Consider the following 25772-nt stretch of genomic DNA (forward strand, 5'->3'; position numbering starts at 1 on the left):
TTATATCTTTACATACAGTAGCAAGTCTTTGTTTACTGCTATATTAATGTTCTGAATATCGTGTACAAAACCTTGATGTTCTGTATGTTGTCACGTAGTGTAGTGTCTTGTACAGTCGAGAGAGGAATGTGGAGAGAGGAATGTCAGTCTGACGGTTTGGATCTTCACAGCCTTTCTGAAACAAAATACTGATGTAGGTGTCAGCGTTGACATAGTCCTGGTAAGGAACCTGATTGGTAACAATAAACAAATCAGTTCCTTCAGGCTTAATCTAAACTAGACAATCAAAGTAAACATGCCTCATTGTAATCTTCGAATCTTGTATGGGACATCATTTCATCCCATTTCTACAGTGGTTATTATTGCTCAACTAATCAACTAATCTAATCTGAAAGGGCCTCTAAATAATTTCACCTCATTTGAGACTTCATAGTTGGTTACAGAAGTTAAAAAATACAGAGGAATATCCCTCTGCTCAGTTGCCTGGCCCCTGCAAGTCAACTTTGATTTACTCTTCCTTGTAATTATCTGTCACTGGCGGGCCAGAACATGTTGATTGCCAGGTGATTCCAGCTTCTATGTTTTGTTAAGCACTGAGGTTATTGGATATGCGTGTGTGTGTGTGTGGAGAGTCATGTTCTGGTTACGGCTCTTGAGGAATTCTGTTTGCATTGTACAGCAGGCTTGTGCAGCTTAGACGAAGGTATCACATCTGCGAATGTGTGTGTTGTGGGAAAGAGGGAAAGAAAAGCATGCATGGCGAGAGAGAGAGGTGTGCCCGTGTGCGAACGAGGCAGGCATGTACCTCCTGCCAGCTCTGTGCTGCTGCCGGCTGACGTCATGGAAAGAAGCATCAGACTCTGAACTCGGCACGGCTGGGAACAACCACCAGTGACGGCTAAAGTGAACTACAATCAGCCGTGCTGCGCTAGCTCATCGTGACCCCTCCGCACATGCAATACGCTCACTGTGTCTTGGGATCCATCGATCATCTGCTATGTGGAACTGTTAAAACTATGATTTGTCTTTCACTGGAAAATCTCAGTGGATTGGAAAAAGAAAGGCACATTGTGTGTTTAACAAGGAGTATTTTTATGACTTCTGCTCTGAGTTGACTTGGCAAGAATCCAAAGGCTGTTTGACACAGGAACACATAGGTCTCAAACCCAGTAAATTGAATCAGCACTTTTATTATACATCTTATCATCAGAAAACTTGAAATAGGTGTGGCCAATTCACACTGTAGCACCCCCCCCCCCCCCCCCCCAAAAAAAAAGCTGTGTAAATCTCTGCTCCAAAGCAACTGTATGCATTGCACAGAAAGGGTTACTTTTATTTTTAATGAATCAAAACTAATCCTTTCGTAATTCCACTGAAATATAAACAATAAAAGCTGTTAAACTGGCTTTTATAGACAGGAGATTGCAGTAACGGGCACTGTGCAAGTTTGCCTGTACCTGCACTTTTCCTACGTCAAGATTCAAAATGTTTATTAAGTACGATTGTGTGAAATACATAAAAGACATAACATTAAGATAGAATAAAATATAAGAAATTAAAAGATAAAAATCATCAAAGAAAAACAGTAAATTGTTCACATAAAGATAAGAATATATATTATGCAATAAAAATATATTTCCTATGTAAAAAACATATGGAACAAAATCTCCATTAAATAAAAATGGTAAATAATCAACACTACAAGACATATCAATATAATAAAATCAAATATAATAACATATTTATTCAGCATTTAATTCATCTCCATTAAACAAAAACACTAAATAGTAAATATAAAAATACATTTAACATAATATAATATGATACATTATAACAAAACATATAAGAAGCAATCAAACATATCTATTATAGAAAAACAGTAGACAAAGCTGCAGTATATAATAAAATATAATAACAAAATATAAGATGCAGTAAAAATCTATAATAATTAAAGGAATCAATAGAGTGTGTATTCTAGCTGTCGAGCCTCCAGCTCTTCAGCAGTAAACACAGTAGATCAAGTCTGCAGCTTCAGGGAATTCCTTGAGGAAAATAATTATTTGTTTTGTGACACACACACACACAACACATCATTGGCATGTTTGTACCAGCTACTGCAAAAACCTGCTACCGTGCTCACTCGCTTCTCCTCTGCTGATCTGACACTCTGACTCATTTAGCAGAGGTTGTGTTTTCCGGCCTCCCCAAAATCCAAGCATGTTAGGAGCAGTTGAGACGAACTCTGCAGTGTTAACTTGGGGAGCACCAAGATATCTGTGGGTGTAGGTCTCTTCTTAGAGAATCGCAGGGCATTTCTGTAAGGATGTGATCTTATTGTAAGCATTTACAGGAATCTAGATCTCACCGTAACATTTTAGGGGTGTAAAGAAACTTTGTTATTGGGGCGGCAGTAGCGCAGTCCATAGGTGACTTGGCTGGGAACCCCAGCTTCGCCGATTGGAGTCCCTGTGTGGACCATGAATGGAGCGTGGGCTGGTGTTTGGCACTGCCGAGGTGCTGTTGAGCAAGGCACCGAACTGCTTGGGGCGCTGAGCCATTGGCAGTCCCCTCGCCTAGCTCTGACATCTCTCCATCAATTGCATGTGTATATATATATATATATATATATATAGGTCCTGTATAATAATAAAAACAGAGTGAAAAAATAGAACTTCCCTTGCGGGATAAATAAAAAGAATTCTTCTTAATTCTTCTTCTTATTAACATCTGGTAGTCAGCCCTTACATGTAGATCCAAGTTTGTGCAATCACTGAGTCAGCTTTTCCTTCATGTGTTCTTAACTTGTATGCATATCTTAGATGGCAAATTACAGGAAACAGGGTGGAAACATCCAACAGGCTTAGTTACAGTTAAAGGGCGATGTCTCCCACTGCAAAAATCGGATCACAAGTTACTGTGTTGTCTTGAGACTTGGGTTTAGCCTTTGGATAGATTGTATTGGAGCCTATGACACAAAATAAAGTGAAAAAGCAAAGCTATTATGTGTGAGGCTCATTCTACATGCAAAGACTAAAGCTTTGCCAAAGTCTTTGCTTCTCATTTTCTTACTTCTAATGCCAGTGCGTCAAATCCAATCCTGTATCACGACCTCTCTCTGTCTAAGGATGTCCCAGTCATTTACACATAAGCAAAGCAGGGTCATTTGCCTGCACCACATGTGTGCAATAGATGGGGTTCAATGGTAATCTGGCATTGATGGTAGTATAAGGAGTGCTTTGCATCGCACCACACTGAATTGAATAATCCCGCAGCTTATTTGCATTGGAAACTTCTCTGGACCATCACAGGCCACTCCGCACATCCAGTGTTGTTATCTGTACATTTCAGAGACTCAAAGTTTTGAAGGTGATCAGATGGTTCATTGATGTGATGTTTCCTCTAAAGACCCAATCTCTAATTATTTTATGACTCCTGAACCTTCTGTTGAAACCCCATGCCTGCCTGACAAAGAGATGTATTGGAATTTAAACATTTGGGTTTAATGTTGTGTGTGTATACACTGGGGATCAAAATTAGAAAACAACGTATTAATAGTTCAATATTGATATTTTTTACAGTAACCACTGTGTCATAAGATCTTGGTCCATTCTGACTCAGTCTCTTCCACAGTACAGTTACTGTAGTGCGTTTCATAGACATTACTTTGTTGCCGAGGATTTTCCAGAGATTCTCTATGGGGTTTAGATCTGGACTCTGGGCTGACCATTTCATTGTTTCAATATTCTTAGCTTCACGGAACTGCTTAACCCGTTTGGCAGTGTGACAGGGGGCATTGCCTTGTATGAACATTGTGGACTGATTGGGAGACAGTTGCAGTGGAGATATTGCATGTTGCAGAAGGAGTTTTTTTCTGAATGTTTTTGTTGTAATACTCATTTCAGCCACAAGAGGCTGAAGAGCACAACCATGCTGATTAAAATACATTTCTAGCCAAAAGAAAGACACTACAGTAACGTAACATAACTCCTATCTAAAACATGGGGCTGTGGTGCACTTCAGCCTCTTGTGGCTGTAGTGGTTATTACAATTCAATTTTATTTATAGTGTCAAATCATAACACAAGTTATCCCAGGACACTTTCCATAGAGATTATTGCGTCTAGACTGAGACCCAACAATTTCTCTATGAGTAAACAACAACAATCACTTAGAAAGTAAGTGCCATAAACACAGGAGAGAAAACTATTTAAAACAGACTTGGAACCAGAATTATTATTTTTTCTCAATTGCCTCCGAGGGCTTCCATATGTACTTATTAGTATAATTAATTTGATAACTTGCTTAACACCAGATTGTATCCCAAAGCCCAATTTCTCCCATCTTATATTATCAGAAGATTTTGACTGAGTGAATTCACAGTTGTTCAGTAAAGCAACTTTGTTTCACAATCTCCTATGATCCCTGTGATATTTCCCACCTCCAAATAGGAACCACAAAGTAGGACTCCTGATTAGTCCTCATCAAAGGCCGTGTCTGTCTCGTAGCTGATATCTGGTGCACAGTGCCTCTTTTGACCTTTACTAGTTAATGAAGATGAAACCTATGTCACGTCATCACGCTTGCCCTCCACTTCTCACCTCTGAGGCCTGCTGCTGCTGCGTCTTCTGCCAAGATTGAGATCAAGATGCCAGTGTGTTTTGTGCCAGAATGACCACATTCCAGCAAGAACGGGTGTTCTTTCTTTAAGACCGTCAGACTAGGAAGCAATACTCAGTGTTGAGAAGAGGAGGCAAAGCGTGATGACGTGACGTCACATAGGCGACATGAAATGTAGTCATTCTCATTACCTGTTTTCCAGAGCCTTTCACTGAGCAATCTTACTAAAAACTTTCAAACTCTTAACAAGAAAAAAATCTTATTTAATGCAGAAAACATCATTGGTGTTATCCAGGACAGATAATGACTGTAACCAGGAATTTTTTTTTCATTTCAATAGACACCAATGTAAATTTTTGGCGAGCTGAGGTCCCATGGGGTCTACAGAAGGCTGTATTACAGTTTAGGGCAGTACTTTCTCTTAACAGGCCACCTCTGCTTAATGGGCAAATGCACAATATATGTATGTATGTTTGTATATCTATCCATCTATCCATCTATCCATCTATCTATCTGTCTATCTGTATGTATATATATATATATATATATATATATATATATATATATATATATATATATATATATATATATATGAGATAATTGGGAACTCAAATGTTGGAATTCAAATATTGTCAAGAATAGGTCATGGTAAGACAGAGAGAGAGAAAAAGAGAAAGGGTGAGAGGGCATGCTGACATCCCTGTGAGGTTGAGAAATGGTTCCATATGTCAGTCATGGCCAGACAGCCTTCTCTCAGCACTGCCATAGCAGCTGTCACTGTCTGAGGGTTGTTTAGAGAGGCCACTACTGTTGCTGCCCACCATAAAATCATGTTTTATAGATACAATATTTAGCGAGTCAATATTCCGGTCACTGCTCGGCACAAATGTCAACAGAATTTCTTGTTAACAGTGGTACCTTTAATTAGATATTGGTCACAGGCTTGCTCTTTGCCAAAGTAAAGTAAGGTTGATCCTGTTTGGTTTGGGGCTGATAGCATTGGTGATTCTAGTAATGAAATTACCACCTGGATACTGTCTGTTTGCCAACGTAGACCTGAATTTACAGCCTGGAAAGATAAATAGAATGCAGTCGATTAACGCAAGCACGTGCGTGTGAGTGTGAACACGCACACATTCACGTCCCACACGTCACATTTGAGCCTGACATTAGTTGCAAGCTCCTTGAGAGTGTGACCTTTTCCATCGTGAGTTGATAGGTCCACTAATCTTTCCAAGTTTGAGCCGCCGTAGGTCTCCGCTCTTGGGTCATCGGGCTAAGTGACAAGCCATAGGTTGATGGAAAATCCATAGTGTTATTGCCATACATTACTTTTATTTGATTGGGCCTGTAGTGAGCATAATGCAAGGCTGGGGTGGGGTGCCGGTGAAGTAGCAGGACCCCCGTTCGGGTCCAGGGAACATTTGTCGCTCCTCCACCCCCCAACACACAGTGACATTGATGTATGTTCTCTGCCTGCCATCCATAGGGCCGACCCTGTGAGTGCCTGTGAGTGCTGTAAATCACTCTGTGCTATTGATTTTTCCATTAGAGGTCAGCCACCCTGAACACCTCTGACAGGGTGCTCACAAACACCTCGCTGTGTGTAAGAGGGAATGTTAATGGAAAGCAGCATGAGCTCATGGGACTGCGGATGGGACAGCCTGCAGGAAGTGAATCTTACCACTTTCACTTTATATACAGCATGCAATGCATTCATCACAGAACATGCATGCAACTGGATGCAATGCTGGAGTCTTGCCCACATCCTAATAAGAATTCCTGCAGCGATGGAGTTGTTATTGGTAAAGTGAGGGATTTGTCAGCACGAGCTGACATGTGACCATCTGTAACACCGTGCTATACATACATACTGTGCTGCAAGCACATCCCTGGTGGTGGATGAAGAGGGGCCGACGTTATGCTTGTGGAACAAGCTCACTAAGTGCCTTCTGCCTACATTAGCAAGGCACTTTGTCTTGTGTAAATATAGTAGCATGTCACAGAGTTGAGTTAGGGAGAATCATAGAGGCGGCGCTCATTTAGATTTTGCGCTTGCCTGAATAATTCAACTTAAGGTGTGTTTATTATGAGCAGATGGGCCTACTGTAGTGTTGTTACAGCTGTTATCGGTGCACTTGTGATGAAAAATATAATACAGTGGCACTGTTTACCTTTCCATTCTTTTTGACGTGTGTTTTTTTTTTGTCTTTCTCTCTTCCCATACAGACAGTGCAGTCACACAAGCCTCACTTCTTGGCAGTGCACTGTCAGGAGGTGGGAGGGAAGAATTATGAGGCATCCATGTCGCACGTGGATTGTTTCGTCAAGTAAGTGTCATGCTCATGGCCTAATTGTTTTGATATAATTGTAATAGCTGTGCAGTCTCTATGAGGAGGAAACAGTCTGTTTTAAACAGGAGGAGTACTCCCCCCGCTGGTCGCATCACAGCTGCACGCCAGCACAGCAAAATATGTTGCTTTAAAATAATAAGCCTTTTAGTGTAAATCTTGGACCAGGATATTTTAAATTTGGTTCAACTTAAAGAAATCCTTGGCGTCTTTGACTGACATTTCCTGACATATCCGGCTGTCTGTGTGTGCGATCTGTCCATCAGAGAACTGTTGTCCAGTGATGCCATGAGGGAGTACAGCAGAGCCCGCGTCTACCTCGATGAGAACTACAAATCCCAGGAGCATTTCACAGTAAGGGCTGTTTTATGTGTTGATGGTCCATTCACTTACAATCACACACACACACAATCTCTTTGAAGTAGAAGTGTTTTTAAAAAAAAATGTTTTAATCTAAGCTTCCATTTGTTGAATTAGGGAGGAGTCATGGGCTCAACACTTATTTGATTAGATTCGATCTGCAGTTTCCTTTCCTCATTTAATCTATTTCATGAAAACATACTTGGAAAACAGACAGCAGAATTGTGTTTTAAACATTGTTCTTCAAGGGCATATGTTGTAAAAAGTAAGATTCCCATGTCATTTTTGATAATATTGCAGGTCGAGGTGCTATTTCAATACTGTGAAGGTATCAAAACGCTCGAGCTACAGAGTCACAACTATAATACATATAGGTACATACATATATAGAAAGCGCTCCTACAGTTCTATACAGGCATTAGACCCGGAAATGCTGACCAATCACAGCAGGCGCTAAAACAAAGCGTTTCAGACAGAGGGTGAATACAGGTATATTCAGACAGAGAGTGTGAAATAAAATGTATTTTTTGAACATTAAAGCATGTAAACCTACAGTGAACCTAAAATTATGAACCTACAATTTAGCATACACCACCTTTTTGAATAAGACGCTAAAAAGTAATGCTTCTATAATTACACTATTACTCTTTTATGCTAAATCATACTTTCAGTCTTGAGAGACCCTCGTTTCTCTGAATTCACCACAAAAGGAAACATCAGACAGTCAGGTGTCATCACACGAGTCATTTTGTGATCATAGCTTAAACTGGGGACGCCGGTGGAATTTTAGCTCATGGTTGAAAGGGCTTACAATGAGTGTATTTGAAGAATGCATCATTCAGGGGCTTTGGCATATTAAGATCTCAATACAGCAGAGACCCACATATGGACTGCAGCCATGACGCAAGAACCACAAGCTGTTGGTTGATGCAAAGAAAAATATATGGATACTTTGTGGGATCTACTCATGTATTTTGAATACAAGGGCATAACTTGGAGTAAATGTTAATAAAACTTAAGACAGGAATCATGGCTTAATATTCCAGTCGAATGTACTTTTGCCCGCCGCTTTCCCCTCAATATGTAGTAACAGCAGACGGCCACAAGATGGCAGTAGATACTTTAAGAATTTTGCTGTCCGAGCTCAGTTTAAAACTTAATGATCTGGGACTGCTTTTTTATTGATTGTCAGGATTTATTTGCGTCTAATGAATTCTTTAGCATTAGTAAAACGGCGAAGAACGTCTCAGACTTGTGATGTCAACAGGTAGGAAGTGTGGAGCTGCTCCATAAATGATATTTGGGAGACTGATTTAGTTTGTTTTTCTCTTTTATTTCCACACACGCTTTATTCCCCTGGATGCTCTCAGTGTCATCCACAACATCTATCCCAGTTTATCGTCAATGAAGCAGCTCCACTCTTTATACAGGATGGCATCACAAATTTGAGTTTTAGCAGTCTAGTTTTTACATTTGTGAGTTTTGGAAGACTTTAAGTACATCCTACACTGTAGGAATAACATGTGTGAATTTAAAAAAAAAAGAAAAAAGTACAGTTTAAAATAGATACAAAGGCAAAGCTCACTGTCGGAACAAGTAATTACATCAAAAGTACATGCAAATATTTTAATTTGTCTAGTTTTACAAAAGTTTCTGGTCCAATAGTGGTGACACACTGTCAACTGTACTATCATCTTCATTCATTTATATATAAGCTTCCTGTTTAACTGCTAATCAAAAAATAATAGTTACATCTTTGGATATAATGACTAAACTACAGCCTTGGGTCTTGGTAAATGACCTTTTTCACCCATTTACTGAGCTGCGTAGATGTTTTGTACATGGCCTCTTGGTGGAGCCACATACTCAGACCTACATTAACTGCAGCAGCTCTGTGTTCTGTAACCAGCCGCTGCTTTACAGGGAAACATGGTTGTGAGTGCAGTTTTATGTCTGATGCTTAATTGACAGACTACAGGTTTATCATATGCTCATCTTTGCATTCCCAGCAGATTATGTGGAAAAAACAGAGTGTAGAGTAACCTGTGGAGAAAGGCCCAGATATAGACTGTGATCACTGAGTTGTGTGTGTGTGTGTCTTGGTTCTCCTCCATGATTTTTTGGCGTTATCACCACGCTACGCTGCACCTCCGCAAATGCTCATAAATCACAGCAACCACTGAGTCACATTTGCTCTTTTCAAAAAAATATTACAAACATTGGCCTTTAGAAAATATAATTATCTGCCATTTCATATAAGTGCCGCTAATATCCCAGCATTATGAGCTGTTTATTTAATGGTGTTTGTCTATAGATTAACCTTTTTGTTGTATTTTCATTTCAATCAAATAGAGATGGCAGTTTGTGCTTCTCTTTGTGAATCAGTCAGTGGAAAGGGAAACATCTGATGTGCTTTCTATGATGTTGATATTGAAATCCTGGCAACAGTAAATATGAATAGACTCTCCAGTCTTTCTCACACAGGGCCTGCCATTTAGCTTTGATGACATCACCCGTATTTGTTTTCTCAATCTTCGATTTCTTTCCCCCGTGCTCCGGGGATAATTGTTTGTTGTCTGCCCCGCCTGTCAATTTTCAGATAAAGTGGGAAGTGGGAACACTTTTCTAGGTCCGGAGCTTCCGCTTTGCACGAGGTCGCGTTGTGTTTTTGTACGCAGCTATGCACATGTAGTTTCTTTGGAAGTAGACAAGGGAATGTTTTTGGATGAGTGGGAGTGTAGTAATGTAGCGAGTGTATGGTAAAGGCCAGAGAGATTGTTTACATGTCTGCCCAGTGTGAGAGCTTGTTTGAACTGTACCTCTGTGTCAGTGAAAGGGGGGAATGTGATTGATAAATGAATGTGTGAAATTCTGTTACCACAGACACTTTTTTTGCAACTGTGATTGGAGCTGAAAAAATGAACCAATAAGATGATCGACACAAACTCACTCAGCAACTCATTTTTTTAAGCAACATTGCTAAATTAATTCAGCAGTTTCTCAGATGTGAGATTTTTCTGTGATAGTAAATGAATGTAGTGTTGATTAGACAAAAGAAGCACTTTGAATATGTCAGTTTGCGCTCAATTTTTCTGGGAATTACGACAGCTTTTTTTTGTAGTAGTAGCAACTGTTCTGACATTTTATGGTCCGAAGGTGGAATTGGAAAATATTCAGCTTATAGTTTGCAATGAAAATAATCATTAGTTGATAATATAATAGTATCTATTGAACAGGTGGACTTTGGCGTCTCTGAATGGCATTTTTACAGAGACTGTAGAAACTAGGAGTGTCTTCAGTTCATTCTAAATGGGAAATTGATCCCAATGAGCTTCAGTTATTGTAATCAAAAGAAGAACCGTGATTTATATGGCCGTTAAATCACAATTAAAGGCTTCTTTTGATATTTTTCTATAAGAATTTGAAAATGTAAATGACAGTTGTCAAGGCATAAAATCAAACGATACGTTGATCTTTGCGAATCGAGACTCAATAGTCAAGCAGTGGCTTGGCCTTCAGTGCTTCAAAAAAAGTGTTGAAAGCAAAAAGTGCATTGAATCTTGACGTTAAAACTGAAACCCTAATTGAACCACGGTTTTGAAGAATGGTAACACATGGTAGTAGAAATGGATAAACCAATCCTCCTTAGGTTTTGACACTTTGTAAGTCTAGAGCCAGCTGGAAAAAAAAGTAGTTATTTTAGTGATACAGGTGCACCTGAAATGAGCTGAATCTGAAGTGTGGTGTAGAGGCTTGGGGGAGCTGTAATCATGTCTGTTTACTGTATCTTAATTCCCCTAAAAGGAAACCGTAATAATGTCCTGATGTGGAAATGCTACATGTAACGCCTTGCTGCTGAATCTGAACAATGACAAGTTCGGTCGAGCTGGAGCTCCTCCTCTCCTCCCAGAGGAAGGGCAGCAGTGATGGGGAAGAGCTTGACTGACATGTCCCCCCCCTACGGCTGAGCCCTGGCCTGGTGTTTTACAGCCCTGTTAAGGTATACAGCAGGTAAAATGTCAATTAGGAAGGCCCGCCCTGATAACTCAACTCCCAATCCACTTGTTCTTGGCCATTAATATTTATCATGGGCCTGGTCCTGCAGCTGAAGCCCATGTCATCTGGAAGAATGTGTGCTAATGTTACCACTTCCTGATACACACTTGTACCGTGGTGTCTGTACGGCTCAACAGAAACGCCTGCAAACACACTGCTGCTGCCACTGACGCACGGTTTAATCAAGCTATCCACACACACAGACAGTGACACACCTCGGCACACACTGCCTCCTCAGCCCTCAGTTGTTCCAGGGCATTTTAATGGGAAATTAAAGGCATCCCTCATGTCTGTGGTCTGCAGGACAGGAATGAGAGCAGCGACAGAGGATAAATCAGGCTCTGTGGCTTGACAGGACACCGCTGTCTTCTTTGGATGTGTGTGTATGCATGTGTTTGTACTTACAACTGCTAAGAGGCACTGTTGTAGAATGCAAGCGCTCTGTCCTGAGCAATTTGTGTCATGGATCTAAAACAGTCATACTGGAAGTTTAAAGTTTATTCTCGCCGTGTCAGTGTCTTTATGTTACAGTGTATACAGACAGCAGATGCTTATAGACTTCTAATGAAGAGCATTATGCATGGGTAAACCTTTCCAGTAAATAAGCTCCTTTAAGATGATCGGACGACACAAAAATAAAACGAATGACATAGGTGCAAAACGATTAAGATTATTCAACTGAATTGTAGTATCTTAAGATATGGATGCAAGTTTCAGATCAGCAGGTAAGCTCTTCCAAATGGACAAGATTTAGAGTCAGCAAAAGGGCTCAGATATGTGTCGTCACTAGAGGAAACGTTTTACTAGTCAAAAGCTACTGTAGTTGAGAAAACGCCGCAGACAAGTCTGTATTGAGGTGTCGTATTTAGAGGCAGTCCCTTAAAAGGGAAGTAGCTGGTTCCTCTATGACTGTATGACGTACAGTCTCACATTGTAAACTTAAAGCTTGTGACAAAATGATTGACATCATCAGCTAGATGCCTAATCATTTTTTGCTTTTCCTGCCCAAGCTGCCGCCTGATCTCTGGTCAGTAGAGCGGCCCTGTCAGTAGCTGCCAGCAGCCCTGCCTCACTCCGCTCCAGAGGTGAGTCCTTAATTCTCCTCCAGGCAGCGCGCTGTAATGCAATCATCAGTACCGCTCTGCTCGGCCAGGAATTTATGAACACTTAGTGTCCCTCTGTGCTGACAGGGCCTCAGCGTGAGTGTGTTTACAGTATTGCCCAGAAATGCGTGTCACTCGCATTTATCGCCTCTTTTTTCTTTTTTTCTTTTTTAACTGCATCCTATATCACCCCCCTGTTCCATCTTTTTATGATGAAACAAAAACCAGGTTGCATATAGAGATTATATACTTTCCAGAGAAAGTGGGGTCATAGAGGAGAGGTCTCTGTGTACAGTCTGTTGGTTTTACACACAGAGGTTAACTAGCAGGAGCAGCCCTCCTCCCTCCCTCCTACACCTCTCAGCTCTGTGTTTAAAAAGACCGCAGCAGCCATATAAGGCGGTTAAAATATTGCTAACTAAATCTAAGAGAGTTCTTATTTCAATATGGTGAGAAGTACGGCACCGACTGAGGCCACTTGAATGGAGTAGATGTCAGCACGGTAATACGGCCGGGCCATAACTCTCCACGGCCATCACTCATACTCTCAGGGCAGACATAAGTGCATATACACACACACACACACACACACACAAACACACACACACACACACACACACACACACACACACACACACACACACACACACACACACACACACACACACACACACACACACACACACACACACACACACACACATACATAGTGACAAAGATGAATAAACACTTACGCAAGCACACACACGTTGAAACTCACACACACACTTTGGACATGGGGTTGAGCGACAATCAATGAATCTGCCATCAGACGTGAGTTATGAGGCAGAGAGAGTGGGCATTCCCTGTGTGAAAATATTTTGACTGAAAATGTAGATATAATTAATAGATTGTGTAAAGAGGTGGAGAAGTTGATGCATTTATTACAAGGAGTCAAATCTGGGGGGGGGGCTTTCACTCTCCGAGATCACCGCTGTACCTGCTCTCATACACACTCAGAAGTCCACAAACACACACCGAGCCTCTCCTCATAAACAGCGCTCTGATAAAGTGTTTCAGGATCGAGGGGGGAGCAACGCGGTGCTCGGAGGTGGAGGTGGTGTTGTCCTGCGGTGGAGGGTGGGATGTTGTGGTGGAGGTGGTTGGTGGTGGTGGGGTTGGGGTGGAGGGGTCTCCAGCCACAGATAATGATGTGATTCCAGCATGAGGCGGGCCTGGTGTACCTCGCCACCGTCCATTATGATGTGCGGCCCCCAGCCACGGAGGGGGCAGAGTGAAGGTGAGCCTGTCATATCGATCTTTTTAGTGCTAAAATATGAGCCACTTTACTCTGCTCCCCGGCGCAGTGATGTGAAAAATAATAACTCGGACCCAAATTAAAAATATTGATCGCTTAGGAGGTGTTGAGAGCAAATAAACACCCTCTGAAGGATTTTTATCCTCCCCCTCCCTCTCTACCCTCCACCCTCTTCTGTCTTGTCCCCCCCCGCCCAGTGAAAGGGCCGGGTCAGGGATGGTGGCTGGCTGAACTGTAAAAATATCACACCATCTTGTTGCTCAGTAGTCTTCATAATAACCACCTACCAGCCTCTTGATGCTCTTTATTGTTCCCAGACACAAATCAACAAGCAACCATCTTTTCAGTTACTCTCTAACACTGATTGATCGGGTTTTGACTCCATAATCTGGCATTAGCTCGGCTCCATTCACACACACACACACACACACACACACACACACACACACACACACACACACACACACACACACACACACACACACACACACACACACACACCCCACCACCAACCCCCCACGGTCATAATTTTTTGCACATCCGAGCTTGACTTTTTTATTCCTCCCCGCTATAACAGATGAGCTGACACGGGGCCATCAAACGGGTGGGAAAACAATTGCCACAAGGTTAATTTTATTGCCTGCTCCATGCATTTGTGAGCAGGCGGGAGGTGTCCTCTGCCCGGGTCCTGATGAATGGCTGCGCCGAGCAGGCAGGAATGAAAATGAGAGGGGAGAGGCCAGGCACGGGGAGCTGGAGTCCCGCCACTCGCACCTGAAATTGAAATTTTTTCTGACATGCTCAAAATTGGTATTCTGATATATAAGAGAGGCGATGTTCCATTTAGTTTGATGATGAAGGCCGTCATGTGTCCCAGTCAATTGCATTTTACGACACCCACTTTACCTCATACATCCGAAGAAGGTTAATATCCTCACATCCTAAATGGTGGATGTCAGATTGTCCAGAGTCGGTAGGAAAATAAACTACTTAGTGTATCTAAATGCTGTCGTAATACTTGGCTGTCCTGGTAGCAGCACTATTGATTGTCTACAAGGACGTTTGTTCTGTTTTGGGGCCAAGGCAGGATGAATAGATATTTGATGGAGCGTGGAGAGTGGGGCTGGACCAGCATCTGCATCTCAGTGCTGTGTCAGTAGGGATGAGAGCCAGGCGTCGGGGGAGAATCACATGCTGCCTGTTGACATCAGGGAGAGAGAGCGGGGCCGGAGCTGGCGATATCTCCAGTTCCCCACTTGAGCCGGGTCCTCTTGCTGAAAGCTCACTCCTGTCTGCTGGCTCCAGGCCCTCACTCTCTGTGTGTGTTTGTGTGTTTGTGTGTTTGTCTGTGTGTGTGTGTGTGTGTGTGTGTGTGTGTGTGTGTGTGTGTGTGTGTGTGTGTGTGTGTGTGTGTGTGTGTGTGTGTGTGTGTGTGTGTGTGTGTGTGTGTGTGTGTGTGTGTGTGTGTGTGTGTGTGTGTGTGTGTGTGTGTGTGTGTGTGTGTGTGTGTGTGTGTGTGTGTGTGTGTGTGTGTGTGTGTGTGTGTGTGTGTGTGTGTGTGTGTGTGTGTGCGTGCGTGCGTGTGGATGCGCGTGTGCGTGTGGATGCGCGTGTGCGCTTGTGTGCGTGTGCGTAGCATCACTGATATAAGGCTATCTCCGGCCAGCTCTGTGCCCATACATATCGATTCAGCCTCCGCCACTGGCTATAGCTGCTTCATTTGCATGGCCCAGCTGACCCAGGCATTCAGTGGCCATTATATTCCCATTAGCTAATCTCTCAGCTTTGATTTCCATAATCCTCTGTCTATTGAGAGCTCTCACAGTGCCCGCTCTCCAAGGAGAAAAAAGACCCCCCAACCACCCCGCCCCAGTCACTTCACTCTCCAAAAATCAGCGCAGCAACATGCTTCACATACACAAACATGCATATGTAGATTTAAACAAAGCAATGATTCCCTATTGTTATGCATCATTGTCTATTATTGTTATGCATCATTGTCTATTACTTTTACTTAAGTAAAAGTAAAATGAAAGAAGTATTATCTGAAAATGTGCTTCAGTATCAAGGGAGAAAAAGATATTGTGCATTTGGATTATTATTAATGATGCATGTACATGTAAGCAACATTGTACTGATGCTAAACACTGGTCAAGGTGGAACTAATTTAATACTAGTTCATTTTACATACTTATGGGTAGCCTATGACATATAAAGTGATGGTTTTCTGTGTAAAATTAAAAAAAAAAGACTAACTACAACAGGTTGGAGAAGGTAGATCGATAGATGGATTTATAGAGACATAGATACATACTTACATACTTTATTTTCCAGACCCATCAACCAATAAGAAATTAAAAAAACACGATTAGATCATAAAAATATCAGTGCTATTTTAAGCTCCTATTTAGAACACCAACTGACAGAGGCACGAAGGAGTTCTTGTATCAGTTTAATCTCAGTCGCTTAGCTCGGTTTCGCCTGCCTAACAGCTCATACTGTGAGTGTAGAATATGGGATGGCTCCTCCAGGATTCTCTTCACCTGTTTCAGTACACACCTTTCAAACAGACACTGCAGATTATAATGATCTTTAAAGCCAATCATTTTGAACCGGGTGCAGTAGCTGTGATTTAGCTGAAACAGGGAGGTTCCCAAACCAAACAGTCACACCCTATCTGATTACACTCTCCAAGACAGCTTGATAAAATAAAAACATCATTCTCTGCTCAACTCCATACAGTCTCTTTAGAAAGTACAATCTTTGGAGGAGTTCAAAACACACCCAGTCCACATGGGTGGTCCAGGTTAAAGTTCTGTCTATGTAGACACCAATGTACTTATAGGACTGGACTTGTAAAATTGGTTGGTTGTGAACTTTGCTGTGATCACCGACTCCTTTGTGATCAAAAATTATCTCCTCTGTCTTTTTAATGTTGATTGTGAGATGATTGGTACCACACAACTCGACACACCTTTCCACTTCAGAATTATAAGTTTGTTAGTGTTGTCATGTACCCGGAGTAAGCTCAGCACTGTAAAATGTTCAGATCAAGTATGTCGAGACTATTGCTGGTGAGTGTTGACGCATCAGAAGAGGATTGTTGAAGTCTGAACTTTGGCATCAAAGCAACCAAATGCAGATCAGTAACACTGGAAAGACAAAAAGGACGTTTTTGTCCTCACAAAGACTAACTTTGCGAGATACCATCTTGATTTGATTAATTTAGACCGCTAGAGCTTCATATTAACTTTGGCTGAACTTTAGATTGCATTTTTTTTTTTTCCCATCACTAACATCAGAATCACGTCCGGAGAGGATATTGTCTTGGACGTGAGCGAGAGAGTCCTGTATTAAGACAGACAGGAACAAATGAAACCTAACCTTCAAATAGCTCTTGGTTTCTTTTTATTATTGAACAAGGTGTCATGGAGCAACACTGTCATACGTCACACAATCATGAGATGTGTAATGACAACTACAGACCATCCACATTTTCAGTTATACCTAAAACCTGCCCAACACAACCCTGGCATAGTGGTGGCAGTAGCTCAATCTGTCGAGACTTGGCTTAGGAAGCGGAAGGTAGCCAGTAAAGTCCCACACGAACCAGGTACCGAGTATGGACCAGTAGCAGTTCACCTCCGGGCACTGCCAAGGTTCCCTTGAGCAAGGCTAAACCCCTAAATGCTCACTATGCTTAGTGTGTGGCCCTGTCTCCTAAAAAATGTCAAAAAATCTCATGACTTAACTGCATTTTTGATAAAGTTTTGGGGGAAACTTATTTTGTCCAGGATTACAAATACTTTTCTAATCAAAGTCTGTTATGGATGAGGTCGGTGTGGATGAATGGGGCAAACAAATACGTGATTTTCACCCAGGAGACCGTTGTCTAAAGTCAATTTATGTAACGTGCGTGAGTTAATGTACTTAACTTACGTATGTAACTAAAGTTAAGTAACCTACTTACTTACTAACCCAAACCATAATCTTTTTCTCAACCTATCCAAGTAGTTTTGTTTCAATTCACAAGGTTAACTCAGTCGTTCAAAACTGCAACAGTTCCACAACTTGTGGCTGTCGCTGGTTCGAAGACGTGCAATGTGGGTGATAATGTTTCTGTTAATCAGGAAAAATAACTTCTATAAATGACTGACTTCTTAATTGTTAGCAGTTTTAAGTATTTAAAGAGCTGCGAGAGTGTGGACAACCTTAAAACAGGCAGCAATGATCTGTTTTACTGAGTTGAAGTGTCTATTAGGCTGTTGTTGTTGTTTTTTCTCTCTTATTTATTAAGTGTGTCTAAGGCTATCACTAAACAGGATGCAGTGAAGTTGATCAGTTACCTACTGCTAACACATTCACCTCCCCCATCTCCATGCACCAGTGTCACCCACTCATCCTCTCCTATAATAGGCATCCAGTGTGCCAGGCCAAACTGACCTTAATCGCCCTCAGTCGAGTTGTCTTGGAGTGATCGCTTACATTGATCAAAGAGGACCTACCACCTACCGCCCACTCTCCACCCTTGACACCCCCTCCTCTCCAAATGAGCTGATAATTAATAAGGGCTGGCTCTGCAAACACCAGCCAACAGACAGCATGATGGATCGGACAGCTTGGATGCAAACCAATACAATGCCAAGCTTTTCTCCGGCCCCTGGGTGTCCTTTACCCTGCATGATCAGGCATGCACGGGAGCACCCACCCTGCTAATTAAATACCCACAGGTTGCCCTTGTTTTTCAGCAGCAATGCTTTCTGTCTGTTCACTATTGGCATGTGTTTAATAATTCATGGGGCTGAGGACAGGGCTTAGGGTTTTTGCTGCAATGTTGTAGTCTTTGTCATAAAGTCAGTTAGATTTCAGAGGTTTAGTAGCTCACAACATAATGCAAGGTGTTCATTTGTGGAATATTAACTTGGGCGATAAGGCCAAGGTCTTCTTGCTAACGATACACATCAAGATATATCTTTTCCCCCCCTGTAATTCTATAAATAAATAGCCTATATGAATAACCACATGATCAAGTTTGAATACTCCTCTATTAATGGAGTATTTTCTTATCAAATACAAACATTTGGGTATTTTGCAACCTGGACTCTATTTCCCCATTGACTAATAGTAAGTTACTAATGGCAACAACTTTTTTTTTTTTTTTTTTTTTTTCAATTGGTCCAGTATTGAGCGTGAGTGTAATCAAAAGTGAACCTGCCCACCAACAATATGCGTCCACTAAAATTGCTTGTTTTTGCCAATGACGGGATCAGATTATTATCTTAAGTGTCTGACTGTATTATGGGAAGATAGGGAAGTTGCTGTTATCCTGTAATGCTTTGGTGTGGCAGTAGCTACTGATGCAGGTCAACATAGTAACTTTAGCTAATACCATTAGCCTAATGCTCTGTCTGCAAAAAGTGTCTGCACTCTTGGAACAGCATTTTTCTTTAGTGAAATGTGCTTTGGTAGGATGTCTTCTCCTCTTTGTCTGGCAGGAGTGTCCCAGTCGAACTGCAGACCCGATGGTCTGTGAAAGGCAGTGTATCCAGAGTTATTAGGATCTATTTGTAGCACAACTAGCCAAAACTTCTGCCTGTTTGCGTCCAGAGGGAACCTTTATGAAAGCTGCTTGAAGAGCTCAAACGTTATTTTGCACAGACCTTCACTTCTTCAACATCTTGCAGAATTTCAGAATGAGATTTCAGAACAAGACTTTGTCATTTTTCCATAATACAGTCAGACATTTATGATAACAATCTGAGCCTGTCAGAATGCCCATTTAAGTTTATTAACATTAGTGCCCATATGATGGTAATATTGCCTTAATGAAATTCCCACTTTGTTTATGCCTTTTATTAAAAAGAATAGTTTGTTTTTCATTTAAATGTCCGGGAGAGCTCAGTAATAAAAATGATCCAATTATATATTAGTTGCTTTTTGTGAGTTGCTATAAATGTAACTGACTGTGTTAAATGGACTTTGTGATATCAGCAAATACAGCATCTTTGTCCAACCAATTGATATTATATTGTATCGTTTTAAATTGTGTGATTTAAACCCCTATACCCCTATGTCATAGACGTTTTATAGTGTTTCATTGATGTATACAGTATGTATTATTGCCAAGCCTTAGTTTTGCTCTTTGATGGTTGATTTAATGATTCTGAACCAACACCTACATCCTAAATGCTGATCGTGTCAGATAAAGTAATAATTAGCATTCAGACAATTGTTATCATTCATCTGAACAGGCGATCACACCACTGTGGGACATTTGCTGTAGAGCTGCCAAATAACTACACCTTCAGGCGATTTCCTCTGTCAGTGACGTGGTCCAACATCGGTTACTACAGAGCTGTCTGCTTTGTTGCTGAATGATCTGAGCACTGATGGCCACATCCATGACTAATCTATACTGCTGTGCTAATAACGTCCTTTTAATCAGTGCACTTCCTCTTGTTTTGTCACCACTTGACTCGTTGGCTGCTAATTATAAGATATGGGTATTTTCCAGAGAGGAAAATACCGTTATCTGCTTCACTAGACTGAGTCAGGCCTAGAACCAGTGACAGTTTAAGTAATTGTTGTGTGTTTTCATTGTCATTTGGAATTGGTGTGCATCTTAGAGAGCATTTAGGAAAATGAAGAAACAGAAAGTGGAAACTGCAGGTCTGATTCCTAATTATGTTAGGTCCCGTCTCAGCAAGGCAACAGCTGGAGTAGGAAGTGTGGCTGTCTGGTCCTCGTTGGCCCCTAACCAGTGTGATTGGGTGTAATTGGTGAATGTGGTCTAAAAGGAGTGGAGGGTCGCCGGCTATGGGTTGTGAGCCTGTCATAATAACAACCAACAATGTGATCATTTCATTTCCTTTTCACTTACACTTCACCTCACTTCACATGAGCCTGGACAGTCAAACACACACACATACAGACACGGGGACAAGGTTAACGTTGGGCCCCATTTATTTCACTCTAACAATGACTCTAAATAGCCTTTCAAAAGCGGAGTGAGGAGGGAGACAAAAATAATCGAATCACACAATTACTGCTTGGCTTCATTCTATAGTTAAGTGCATTTTTATTGTGTAACGTTTCTTTTTTCCCTGCACCCTCTCCCACCCCCTCTGTTTTTCCTGCCTCCCTCGGCAAGCGTTCTCTCCCTGCCACTTCTCATCTAATATGGCCATAATTGGGTTTGGTTGTACAAATCAGATTTCGGCAATTGGGTTATCCTCCTCTGAAATTGGAGAGGTCCCTGGGCTGGCATGGGTGGAGAGTTAATCTGCTTTTGTTAAGCCCTCCTTTTGGTGGCTGCGGCGGCAACATGCGGCTGTGCCAGTTAAAGCGTTTTACCTGTCACTGTGGACATGGCTCGTAATTTACCCCCTCTTCAAAAAAAAAAACCTCCCTCACACACATACATTATACACATCCAGCCACCATCTGCTTCTCCTCGTGCAAATAATGACATTTGAATCGAGCATTAACGGGCTTAATTACTTTAAAATTGTCATTTTAATTTACACTGATATAGTATTGATCACACAAGCAGAGATTAAGGCCCTCAGTGGAGCGGTTGATGTGGAATTAAACAGGGCCGGGTCCTCCTGGGGCCCGCCTGGCCTGTCCTGCCGCAGCCAGAAGAGGAATGACATCCTCCCCCTAATGAACTGGCAGCATGCGCAGACATGAATTTCAGGCCCCGCTGGAGAAGGAGGGAAATAATGGGGTTTGGGGAGCCATGGCGGGTTATTCATTCACTGCCATGCACCAATTCTCCTGTGATTCATCCCTAGGCCCCCAGACCCCCACTGCCTGTTTGCCTGCCACATTCAGCCCGCCTGACCTTTCTCCCGCCTAAGTCCAGCCTAAGTGTATATATATATATATTTATATATATATATATATATATATAAATATATATATGCTCTGCTCCCTCCTTCCTCGCCCCATACCAGGTATCATGTACATAAAGAGGGACTGGCATTGGGGTGTTCGGGTGCAGAGGGAGCAGGGACAAGACACCTACAGCGAGCCACCTGCTTCTAATCCAAACATCCCCCCCAGCGGTGGAAGCGCTGCTCCGTGATTCTCCCTCTCATCCTGGCTCACTGACCTGTCTGAAGAGGACGACACTTTCCTGGGGAATTGATCTCTTAGCTCAAGCCTGGTGTCACGCACGGCTGGGTTATATCGGGGGGGTCGTTACATTAAATCCAAGCAGTTTCTCCCCAGTTTAAAGAAAGCCTGTGGCTCCTCTGTTGTGGAGTAATTATAGTAGTAGAAACAACCTCTTGACACCTTTCTCCAATGAACACACTCAAACAATCACACTCCACACAAGTGCTTTTAATGACTGGTTCTTAGAGCCAGGTGCCCAATAAGAATAAAGCCAGGGCTGTGTGCAGACACAGGAAGGAAGAATATTCCGATGCATGCGCTGTTTCTGACATGGCACACTTCAACTGAAAACCACTGTAACGCCTCTTACTCATTTGTGTTAATGGAGCAACTGTGATTTATTCAAATCTTCACAAGTAAAATATCATTTATAGCATTCATTTTTAAAAAGCAGTTGTGAAAATGTTTTCCAAACAGCTGATAATAGGCTAAAGCAGGTGGGCCATTCACAGTAATCGCTGTTCTTTCCACTTATAATATAATACTATGTGTTCAGAATCAGAATCAGGTTTGTTGCCAAGTTATTTGCATTACAAGGAATTTGCCTTTATTTTAAGGTGCTTACATGGAAACAGACATAAACATAAACCCAAGCATAATAAACTATTAACCATAAAATAGAAAGTATATACATATATGTATTTACACAAGTAGTTAATTCAGAACTGCACACCTGCCTTTCAACAGACAACAGTAAGAATCTTCAGTAGCCATAGTATGAATGTAGAGCAATCGTGGTGGTAACTCCATCAGCCTCCATATATTACGGCAGTAATATGTTGTTGCAGCTGTACTCACAGTTTGTATTGCGTGCTCTCCTCTTCATCTCTTACTTTCCTGTTGTTCTCCAATCTGAGCTGTCAAGAGCTTTGGATATGATTTATGGAAACAGGTATACATCATGAAATCAGACGGTGATGGCTCGGTGGCAAAGTCAAAACAGAACTCAAGTATATGCTTGTCCTTGAGCCAGTTGACTACCAGTGTTTCCTAAAACAGCCCAAGGGTCTCGGAGGAAATTGAAAGTGTGTTTGTGTGTGTGTGTGTGTGTGTGTGGGGGGGTTGTTTGTGATGTACACATTTGATTGCATTACCTACACCTGGGTGGGTGGAAGCCATCTTGACAATGAGGGCTGAACAAAACAACAACCTCTTCTCTGTCTTGGCTGGGAACTCCCTATGACGGATATCTAGATGTCTCCAATACACGTAATGGACTTGGCAAGGCCCGAGGTGGCTGGGCTTGGGCCTTCTACTCCACTCTGTCATCCAATCACCTTATTCTAATGCTTTTGCATTGTTTAGTCAACCAGCCGTCCATTTACATCAACCCATAACCACACAGCCACACCACAGAGGCACTTAATAGAATTAGCAGGTATTGTGCAGCACATTTTAAACACATAGGCCGTTTTAAACACACACACTCCGTCACTCCACCTCCCTCCCTGGGCTGATGATCCCCCGCCTTCTGTCAGAGTAATGGCATCACAAGCGCACCATGCAGCACCAGCCTCTTCTCTTTAACTGTCATAACTCTATACCGTGCCTACCATGGACAGTTTATTCAGATCTTTAAATGTGTAGCCAATATTGTTGTCATGTTTATGTTATGTACTACATATTAATAGCCCATGAAGCACATTTGTTGCCTTATTGAATCATTTTTCACTCGCTCCTCATTAGAAAATAGGAAGCCAAACCTCTTGACTGAAACCGGCGGTTAATTCTAAGGCTCATAATTTCCTAATCTGATTTGGGGAATGTTTGTGAGTCTGTTCAGCTAGCCAGCATATAAATAGACCAAAAAAAAAAATGGAACAGCCACATGGCTGGGAATTTGCAGTCATATGCCCTCTTTTGCCCTTGACTGAATGCATTACTTTTCATTTCAAACCTCAACACTTCAATGCTATCTTTTCAAACAAATGAGTCTCATATGCTTCCCCCCTTGTGATTAACACGAAGCAATTTCACATCAAATAACCCCAAATATGTCTCAAGACCTCATTTTCTAATGATATTAAATCTTGAAAGTTTATTTGGAATGACTCATCCGTGGGGTCAGAGGAAATGAGCAATCCCTTTGTCCCCTAGCCTCCACCCCCTGTTAAACTATTACCTATAAAAGAAGCCATACACTCCCATTGAGAGGGTGTGTTCTGCCGGTGTAATAACAAGGACCTTCCTCCTTGTCCCATTCCTCGGCCGATTGATTTTTGTTAGGAAAATTAATGCAGTCGCTGTAAGGTTCTGGAGGTCAGAGGTAGACGGGCTTCAGCAGATGAGGGGCGGTGCTGGGCAAACGGAAAGGCAGCATTCTGCTACGGGACCTCCAGAGTCTGCCTGATGAAACTTACTGTGGGTTTGTTTGAGGGCGGAGCGTCCAATAGCTTATGATGTATTGTCTCTGTGCTGTTTCATGCACACACCAAAATTCATCTCCTATGATTGACCAAGCAAATATATTGGCCCATTTATTAACTGCACTCACTCAACCCAATGTGGGTTTGTTGCCCTTGTTTTATGTTGTACGCTCTTCTGTTTTTTGTCTTGATGGCGGAGAAACACTTACAAATACAATTCATTTAAAGCCTCACTTCAGAACCAATCCAAGTGGTACAGTTACGGAGCAAAGCATACCCATATCTCAGTGAGTAATGCTTCCCAAGTAGTAACCAATCTAACACACGGAGTGACCCAGTCAGCAGGGTCCCTGCACAAGTTTAAACCACAATGGCACCCTGTGTGCACCGTGCTGTAGCTAATTTCCAACTCATTAAAGAGCTCCCTAATTAGATTGGATGTTATGCTCTTTCAGTTAAATTCAAGCTCTTAATTTTAACTGCCTAATTACATTTCTGAAAAGAAAAAAAAAACCTTTCAAAGCGCTCTTTGGCCAACTGGAAATGAAGCATTTCTCAGAACTGAATCTTCTCGTTTCTTTTTAGTGAGTCTATATCTTTGAGAGCTGATGAGCGTAAATCAATGGAATGAGCTTAATTGTTGATATAGAGGATCCAATAGAGTGATTTCAGCTGATATATGTAATTCTTTCTGGCAGCCTTATCGGAGATCCAAAGTTTGGGGTAAAAAGTTGTTTGGAACAGTTGATTTACTGTTTCCCCAAAATAGGGGAACGCCTAGTTCCCAAATTAGTTGGAGTAAAGATGTGTATTGAAACTACGGTTGAATACAATTGCTGCACTGTTGTGTTTATTGGTGGAACAGAACAATAATTTACGTTATTGATACCAGCTGTGCTTTTCCTGCTTTGACAATTCAAGACTTCTGTGAAAAAAAACGTCCTTATAATTTTAATAATAATAAAGTCTCACCTTATTTATGGTGTCAGGGAAGCTAACCACTGCTAACTTCCTTTCTTAGACATTATAGTTGCCCATTATACTACACTAGCTTACAAATCAATTAGAAGCCAGTGTCAGTGATATTTTAACACCTGATGCACTGCAGAATGGCCTGCTGGCAAGTTAGTTAGCCAGAAAACAGCAAAATCCAACAGCTGGCTAGCTTCTTCTCAAGCTAAACGTTTTTGTGTAGTAGATTAGGGCTAGAGGCTGTTAGTGTGTCACAGTAAATATAGTCTTGTATTGGCAGACCATACTCAAGCACTGCGGTCTTGCTTCTTGAGATAACACTCATGTAAAGGGGGAAACATTTATAAAACAGATAGTGAAAGGGGCCCGACATGGTAAACTAGACAACAGCAACTGAGACAAATCAACCCCTTCAGACGATTAACATTTGTTTGTTTTATGGCAGTGAGAGGCACATAGATGGGCCTTTC

The 25772-nt window shown here is 41.7% G+C and overlaps 1 protein-coding gene across 1 annotated transcript in view; it reads left to right on the forward strand.

The window, feature by feature from the left end:
* The window catches only part of inpp5a (inositol polyphosphate-5-phosphatase A), a 162411-nt gene that overhangs the window by 54075 nt on the left and 82564 nt on the right, over positions 1-25772 (forward strand). Inside the window, exons 3-4 of the mRNA XM_083922975.1 lie at positions 6846-6946; positions 7234-7321. Of these exons, the coding sequence (XP_083779101.1) occupies positions 6846-6946; positions 7234-7321 (189 nt within the window). The remainder of the gene's footprint in view (positions 1-6845; positions 6947-7233; positions 7322-25772) is intronic.

Source organism: Echiichthys vipera (genome assembly GCF_963691815.1).
Source record: "Echiichthys vipera genome assembly, chromosome: 11".
NCBI lineage: Eukaryota > Metazoa > Chordata > Actinopteri > Perciformes > Trachinidae > Echiichthys > Echiichthys vipera.